General features: G+C 33.2%; 1 protein-coding gene across 1 annotated transcript in view; it reads left to right on the top strand.

The window, feature by feature from the left end:
- LOC108736777 (enolase) overlaps positions 1 to 9014 on the top strand; it is a 29876-nt gene extending 20862 nt beyond the window's left edge. The window contains exons 5-6 of the mRNA XM_018469338.2: positions 2403 to 2671; positions 8627 to 9014. Of these exons, the coding sequence (XP_018324840.1) occupies positions 2403 to 2671; positions 8627 to 8893 (536 nt within the window). The 3' untranslated portion in view covers positions 8894 to 9014. The remainder of the gene's footprint in view (positions 1 to 2402; positions 2672 to 8626) is intronic.
- The last annotated feature ends 349 nt before the right edge of the window (positions 9015 to 9363 follow it).

Genomic DNA, 9363 nt, shown 5'->3' with positions numbered 1-9363 from the left:
TTAAACAATTTCCTTTGTAAATATGTATTTTATAGGTATATAACTTCAACAAATTTCAGTCATTTATCATATGTAATAGTCACTACTAGTTGGCCGTTTACGAGTGAGATTTCATTCACTTAAAAGGCGATATCCACTGACAAACAATCTGTACCGATTCGTAGAAGCTGTAGGTATCGCTTAAGCATATAAAATTATCCAAATGGTAATTTATTCTGTAAAACATTCGAATCACGGCTTTTTCGAAAATGTAACTTTTTCTAGTTGGAAATGACTTAATTATGAAAAACTTGCATAAGAGGGGAAGACCTTTCTTTGTAAATATTTTGTTAGATTGCACTTCACAGTTGACAGTTCGTGTTGACAGTCGCCATCTCAATTTCCATTAACAATTAAACTCCCATAGTGCGGTTTTTAGTTAAAAAAAAAAGGTATATTTATAAGTAATTCAAAAGAAAACGTTGGAGGAAGGGTGTTTTAAACAATTTCCTTTGTAAATATGTATTTTATAGGTATATAACTTCAACAAATTTCAGTCATTTATCATATGTAATAGTCACTACTAGTTGGCCGTTTACGAGTGAGATTTCATTCACTTAAAAGGCGATATCCACTGACAAACAATCTGTACCGATTCGTAGAAGCTGTAGGTATCGCTTAAGCATATAAAATTATCCAAATGGTAATTTATTCTGTAAAACATTCGAATCACGGCTTTTTCGAAAATGTAACTTTTTCTAGTTGGAAATGACTTAATTATGAAAAACTTGCATAAGAGGGGAAGACCTTTCTTTGTAAATATTTTGTTAGATTGCACTTCACAGTTGACAGTTCGTGTTGACAGTCGCCATCTCAATTTCCATTAACAATTAAACTCCCATAGTGCGGTTTTTAGTTAAAAAAAAAAGGTATATTTATAAGTAATTCAAAAGAAAACGTTGGAGGAAGGGTGTTTTAAACAATTTCCTTTGTAAATATGTATTTTATAGGTATATAACTTCAACAAATTTCAGTCATTTATCATATGTAATAGTCACTACTAGTTGGCCGTTTACGAGTGAGATTTCATTCACTTAAAAGGCGATATCCACTGACAAACAATCTGTACCGATTCGTAGAAGCTGTAGGTATCGCTTAAGCATATAAAATTATCCAAATGGTAATTTATTCTGTAAAACATTCGAATCACGGCTTTTTCGAAAATGTAACTTTTTCTAGTTGGAAATGACTTAATTATGAAAAACTTGCATAAGAGGGGAAGACCTTTCTTTGTAAATATTTTGTTAGATTGCACTTCACAGTTGACAGTTCGTGTTGACAGTCGCCATCTCAATTTCCATTAACAATTAAACTCCCATAGTGCGGTTTTTAGTTAAAAAAAAAAGGTATATTTATAAGTAATTCAAAAGAAAACGTTGGAGGAAGGGTGTTTTAAACAATTTCCTTTGTAAATATGTATTTTATAGGTATATAACTTCAACAAATTTCATAGTCATTTATCATACTTAATAGTCATTACTAGTCTACTGACAAACAAATACTACATACGCATATATAATTATCTAAATGGTAATTTATTCTGTAAAACATCTTTTTGGAAGTGACTTAAAATGGCCTAATTATGAAAGACTTATATGAAAAAATCTACAACATACTAAAATTTAAAGTTCATCGGTCGTATGCAAGCTCAGCGATAGTATTACCCAAATTTTTATCGAATATTTCAGGGGTAAAGGAGGGAGATAATTATTTCCTACCTTAATTTAACTTAGACTTACATTTTGTTAAGGTGGGAGACAGTCTCCTCGCTGCCAGAAGACTGACAAGAAGCGGGTGGTGATAAAACGAAAATGGGAAAATGAAAATATAATCGGGGTAGTTGTTGAAGGTCAAGTGGGTTTTCGGTGGATTCGAACGAAATTCTAAGAAGTTTTTTATGATTCCTGTGCCAGGCAGAACATCCGACACGCTGTTAGATCCTATTTAACAAAAAATTCTGCCTGGCACAGTTATCATGTCGGATTGTTAGAAAAATTAGCCTCTATAGTCACAATTATAAACATTTGACGGTGAACCACACATATAACTTTGTGCAAATCGATGCACATAGGCAAAATATCAATAGAACTTGGCGGGATATCAAGTAAGACATCCCGAAATATGGACGCAGGCAAGTTAATTTTACAGGCTACCTTNTTTCATATTATATGATTGTTTTACTAACTAATATTACTATGTTAAACTTTTATTACACTCGGGAAAAGCACCTGCCAATAAATTTTTAGTGTATTATATTGAAATTAATGAGACTGTAAAAGTTGTTTTGATTTTATTTTTTTTTTTATTTTCTATGTCAGATTGAGATGGAAACGGTATAAATTAGATTTATTTTTTATTTTTAGGAAAGTATGACCTGGACTTTAAAAACCCTAATTCCGATAAAAATAACTGGTTAACACCTGACCAGCTTTTGGATGTTTACTTAAGCTTTTTGAAGGAATTTCCAGTTGTTTCTATTGAAGATCCGTTCGACCAAGATGATTGGAATGCTTGGTCCACCATTACTGCGAAAACAAATATTCAAATAGTTGGTGATGACTTGACTGTTACTAACCCAAAACGTATACAAACAGCTGTTGAGAAGAAAGCTTGCAATTGTTTACTACTGAAGGTAGGTCTAAGTTTTAATTTACATTACAAGTATGCAATATATAATATATACATTTTTACCTTTTTGGTAAAACTTCCGTATGGTGGCTTTTTCGAAAATGTAACTTTTTCTAGTTGGAAATGACTTAATTATGAAAGACTTACATAAGAAAAGACCTTTTTTTTTGTTTTTTTTTGTAAATATTTTGTTAGACTGCACTTCGCAGTTGACAGTTCATTTTGACAGTCGCCATCTCAATTTCCATTAACAATTAAACTCCCATAGTGCGGTTTGTAGTTAACAAAAAAGGTATATTTATAAGTAATTCAAAAGAAAACGTTGGAGGAAGGGTGTTTTAAACAATTTCCTTTGTAAATATGTATTTTATAGGTATATAACTTCAACAAATTTCAGTCATTTATCATATGTAATAGTCACTACTAGTTGGCCGTTTACGAGTGAGATTTCATTCACTTAAAAGGCGATATCCACTGACAAACAATCTGTACCGATTCGTAGAAGCTGTAGGTATCGCTTAAGCATATAAAATTATCCAAATGGTAATTTATTCTGTAAAACATTCGAATCACGGCTTTTTCGAAAATGTAACTTTTTCTAGTTGGAAATGACTTAATTATGAAAAACTTGCATAAGAGGGGAAGACCTTTCTTTGTAAATATTTTGTTAGATTGCACTTCACAGTTGACAGTTCGTGTTGACAGTCGCCATCTCAATTTCCATTAACAATTAAACTCCCATAGTGCGGTTTTTAGTTAAAAAAAAAAGGTATATTTATAAGTAATTCAAAAGAAAACGTTGGAGGAAGGGTGTTTTAAACAATTTCCTTTGTAAATATGTATTTTATAGGTATATAACTTCAACAAATTTCAGTCATTTATCATATGTAATAGTCACTACTAGTTGGCCGTTTACGAGTGAGATTTCATTCACTTAAAAGGCGATATCCACTGACAAACAATCTGTACCGATTCGTAGAAGCTGTAGGTATCGCTTAAGCATATAAAATTATCCAAATGGTAATTTATTCTGTAAAACATTCGAATCACGGCTTTTTCGAAAATGTAACTTTTTCTAGTTGGAAATGACTTAATTATGAAAAACTTGCATAAGAGGGGAAGACCTTTCTTTGTAAATATTTTGTTAGATTGCACTTCACAGTTGACAGTTCGTGTTGACAGTCGCCATCTCAATTTCCATTAACAATTAAACTCCCATAGTGCGGTTTTTAGTTAAAAAAAAAAGGTATATTTATAAGTAATTCAAAAGAAAACGTTGGAGGAAGGGTGTTTTAAACAATTTCCTTTGTAAATATGTATTTTATAGGTATATAACTTCAACAAATTTCAGTCATTTATCATATGTAATAGTCACTACTAGTTGGCCGTTTACGAGTGAGATTTCATTCACTTAAAAGGCGATATCCACTGACAAACAATCTGTACCGATTCGTAGAAGCTGTAGGTATCGCTTAAGCATATAAAATTATCCAAATGGTAATTTATTCTGTAAAACATTCGAATCACGGCTTTTTCGAAAATGTAACTTTTTCTAGTTGGAAATGACTTAATTATGAAAAACTTGCATAAGAGGGGAAGACCTTTCTTTGTAAATATTTTGTTAGATTGCACTTCACAGTTGACAGTTCGTGTTGACAGTCGCCATCTCAATTTCCATTAACAATTAAACTCCCATAGTGCGGTTTTTAGTTAAAAAAAAAAGGTATATTTATAAGTAATTCAAAAGAAAACGTTGGAGGAAGGGTGTTTTAAACAATTTCCTTTGTAAATATGTATTTTATAGGTATATAACTTCAACAAATTTCAGTCATTTATCATATGTAATAGTCACNTGTTATATGAATATAGGTTAAGTTACATTATTGTTAAAGTTTATGATTTTATTTTAAAAAAAAAAAAAATACAGTTCGATGCATTACAGCATTAACTTCTTCAATTGTCAAAATGCCTTAAACACTATAGAATAATGTTCATTTGTGTATTTGTAATAAACATTTTATTTGAACTTATGATTCTTTTGGAGAAAAGAAAATGTGTGATTATACAAATGGCGTCTAGAATTTTTTTTTGGGATTTGCTTGGTCGGAGTCGCGGGTATCACGTAATTCGGCGGTGACATTATCTTCTTAACATACGTATGGCTAAACAAGCCCCTCATTAGCACCGCTCCATTAAGAACAATAACCTTAATATTTTTTTTAAGGTCGTTTTTTACACTATGGGACAGACGTGTTAACATATGGCTTTAGTACTCAATCATGTGGTAGTATTTATTCAATGCAATGTTTTTTTATACAGGTCTGCGCTGTTATTCACCGGTTACTATGCATCAATTTAAGTCGCATCGACGCATTTCACCCTCGGAATGTTCTGGGCTTCAATATGTAAAAAGCGCCACATTTTGCTTATCATCGCCACATTTGCATTGCAGTTTAACTGTAACATTTCAGAAACTACTTCCGGAGATACAGCGTTTTGGAAACAAAAAGCGTCAATATAGACGCTGTCGCGGTAGTCCAAAGTGTCAAATAGAATCTTTCTTCCTAAAAGTGAAGCTACATTTTGCGGTATTGTCATTATATCCGTGACAAAATTCCACGAAAGCACTGCTGAAAGATAATTTCTAACGCGCCCAGACATTGTCGATAAGTTTTTTTTTTCAATGTCACAACTACACTTTTTCATTATGTACTTCACCTCAACGGTACATTTAAAGCAATCCATCACAATTACTACTTCTTATTTTATTTACATTTACGCACATTAAAACTACTACAAACGTTTAAAATACAATTTATGTCTAACCTAACCTAATATAAAATAAAACACGATTAAGCGGGTATCATATCGAACGAACAAAACTTAAACTATAGAAACGAACTCAGAAACAGTCGAGTGGTGAAAGCATCGACCTATACTAATGGACGTGCCATAGCCGTATGTCAATGTAATAATTTCTTGGCTCGAAAAGAGTGAGGTAGATGGCGTATAGTTTCGGACTAGCGCCATCTCTTTCATTACACGCGATTGGCTCGGTTTTCACGACAGAAACGGCATTTGCGCCCTCAGTACTACATAAGTACGCATACCACAATTCTGATCGCTAAGGCACGTCCATTGGTATATGTTGATGGATGGAAGCATCGACGTTTACTAATGGACATGCCTTAGCGATCAGAATTGTGGTACAATAAAAGAAAGAGATGGAACGATGTTTCGGACAATATCCATCTCTGCCACGATAGTGGGTAAGCGTGTCATGAAAGAGATAGCACTAGTCCGAAACCATACGCCATCTCCCTCACTTTTCGATCCAAGAAATTATTACGACATACGGCTAAGGCACGTCCATTAATATATGTCTATGTGTGGAAGTAAGTTCCCGTTGTGATATGGACAGCCGTGACTATTACCTATCACACGTCTGTGATTAGTGACTGTGAAATTTGCAAAGGTTATGTACTCATAAAATATTTATTTACATAAGAAATTGTTTAAAACACCTTCTCTTCGACTGTTTTCTTGTTCTTCTTCAATAAATATACTAATGTAAGCTTTTTATAAAATAAAAAAGTTATTTCCGGAAAAGGGGACGACTTTTATATAATAGCAGTTGTCAAAATGATCTGTCGGTTAAACTTCCAAATCGCGGTTTTTTCGAAAATGTAACTTTTTCTTAATAATAATAAATAAATAGATGCTGTTCCTATTTGAGGAAGAAAAAAAAAACTTTTGGGTGTTTCATTCCCACCAGCCAGTAATGTTGGTGGGCGGGCAGTCCCTCCGGACTATGCCGGAAGGTAGGGCGGAAGGTCCTCTTTAGCCTGCTTTCAGGAATCGTGGGAATGGGTGGGTGGTGGTTCGGGTGAGAAAGACGAGACGGACGAAATGAAGACAGAAGAGAGTGAAAGATTATCTGTGGAATATTACTGCCTCAGCATTTGCCTAAGTGATCCAAGGAAACCACAGAAAAACTTGGACCAAGGCAGACGGACCCGGAATCGAACCGGCGTCCTCCCGAATGCTAAGCAATGGTCTAGACCTCTAGGCCATGCCGCTCGGTGGAAGGGGGGCATTGTTGCATACCTTAACCTAACCTAACTTAAGTTGGTTTGTACTGTATTACGTTAAGTTGAGTAGGTTAGATTAAGGTATTCAACAGTGTCCCCCTTCCCCTATTTTATATACATACATTATATCTGTACCTTCCTCGAATGGTGATAATTTCGATATATTTAAATTGTATAAACAACTGTTGAGAGGGTATCACTTTTTAAGTGAATGCATCTTGAACTGTAGAGACGAAGTCAAAAACGGCTGAGTATTGACTGTTATCTATGATAAATGACTGTGAAATTCCTATAGGTTATATACTTGTATGGTACCTGTAAAATATTAATTCAAAAAGAAAATTATTTAAAACACCTTCCCCCTGATTATTTCATGTAAGTTTTTCATAATTAGGTCATTTTAAGTCATTTCCAGTAAAAAGAGTTGTTGCATTTTCGAAAAAGCCGTTTTACCAAAAATGCTGTTAATAATAAATTATTAGAACTGTTTATTATATACGTATACATTTAATGTCTGCATAGTAAAATAAATGGTTCAATGGCAACAAGGCTTACTTGGTATGCGTGCGGGCGCGGATTTTTAACGAAACTGTATGCGGGCATATGTTCTATATCGAATATTTCGGGGCGGAGGGGGTGGGGAGATAACTGTTTCTCACTTTACCTTAGCCTACTCTGTCATACCAAACCTAACATAACTTAAGCTTCTTCCTTATTCCACATTAGTCTAACTTAGATTAGGACAGTTACCTCCCCACTTCCTCCGAAATATTCTATAAAGTATATATGCCCACATATAATTTTATCAAAAAAATGTAAAAAAGAAAAACACTACTTGGGTGGAATTTGTGATAGGAAAATGTTAAAGTCAGACGTAGAGAACGTGCTCTGTGTGGAAAACCTTTTTCGAACAGTTTTACATAATGCTGTCGAGTGGAAATTTTGAAATTTAGTAAAAGAATACCTGGGACTACGGTCCTAATAACTTTGTAAGTTAGAGATAATTCCAAGAGCATCTTTGTTTTACTTTTTTTTTTAATTAAAATTACATTGATTTTATGAATTTTTCGTTACACCTATTGTTGGTATTTTAAAACTTTATGTTTTCTAAACAACAATACATAGGGAATTAAGAGATATCACTTGACTACCATTATTATTTGTAAAAATTTGGGGGAGAGATTTTGCTACGTTTTTGCGGCAAAAGTTGCCCTTTCTGAGAAACAGCCTTGACATGTTTTTGGATTTTGTCGATAAGTCCTTTCTCAGTCTGTAATGCCTTGCGGCAATAACTTACTTTGAGTTTGGACATTTAAAATTACACCAAATTTTTCTTCCACCCAAAATCGCCGGCATTATTATATTTTTTATTTTAAAACTAATATTTGGCATTCAGTGAAAGACTGATATTGATTGATATGGTCACATATTTGTAACTACTTTTTATAAAGGTTTCTGTTATTTTCAAAATTAATGGTACTTTACTGTTACACAAATTTCATATTTCATTCCAAAACTTGGACACGACTGACAAATTATCAAATCTGATGATGTCATTATGTGTTTTAAACCATACAGGGCTTTTTATAAAGAGTAACTACTTTTTTCGTAATTTTAATAAAAAAATTTCAACATATGCTAACTTAAACAGACATACTATATATACGTATATGTAGGAATACGGTGACATAGTACCACTAGTTTCAATAATATCTTGTTTATATGGCAACTTCAGTATGATCAGTAATTTATCGGAATTTACTATCCACATATGATAGTCTCGTTAGACTGTTGACTAATAACTTTATGTTCTTCTATCATGATTGCATACTACCCTTGATTTGATGTTAAAATGAAATACTTTTTAGGTGAACCAAATTGGTACTGTGACGGAATCAATTCAAGCACATTTATTGGCTAAAACAAATGGATGGGGAACTATGGTGTCTCACAGGTCTGGAGAAACTGAAGATACTTTTATTGCTGATCTTGTAGTTGGCCTTTCAACTGGCCAAATAAAGACTGGAGCGCCTTGCAGGTCCGAACGTTTGGCCAAATACAACCAAATACTGCGCATTGAAGAGGAGCTTGGAGCAAGTGCAAAATATGCCGGAAAATCATTTCGTAAGCCTTAATTGGCGATAAATGTCTATGGTCTTCTAGTAGATCTAATTCTAATATTTTATGTATTGTAAAAAGATGTACCAACAGCTTCAGAAATATAAATACTTCAATATACGTTCAATATATCTCTCATAGATTTGTTTTGACGCGGTTGCAGGGAGCTGTTCTTCAAGTTAAAAACATTTGATGATTGGGAAGAAGTTGTGCACAATTTTTTTTGGCACGTTATTGTGACTATCGAAAAAAGCTTGAAATTACCTCATAAATGTAATATTTACAGATAGGTAACATAAATAAACCTTTCAAATCAGTTTATTTATTTAATCGAAGAAATTGCCAGTGATCGTGATCATCAATAGTGGTAAGATCTTTTTTACTTACGTTATTTAAAATTCGTAACTTAATTCGAAGTGGTCTGTATTCGTAACTTACTTCATATTTTTTTTGTGTTACATACCAGTTACATTATATACAACGTAGG

The sequence above is a fragment of the Agrilus planipennis genome, unplaced genomic scaffold (genome assembly GCF_000699045.2).
Source record: "Agrilus planipennis isolate EAB-ADULT unplaced genomic scaffold, Apla_2.0 scaffold193, whole genome shotgun sequence".
In the NCBI taxonomy this organism is placed as follows: domain Eukaryota; kingdom Metazoa; phylum Arthropoda; class Insecta; order Coleoptera; family Buprestidae; genus Agrilus; species Agrilus planipennis.
Note: the sequence above shows the minus strand (reverse complement) of the source record. Positions and strands in the feature narration are given on the sequence as shown.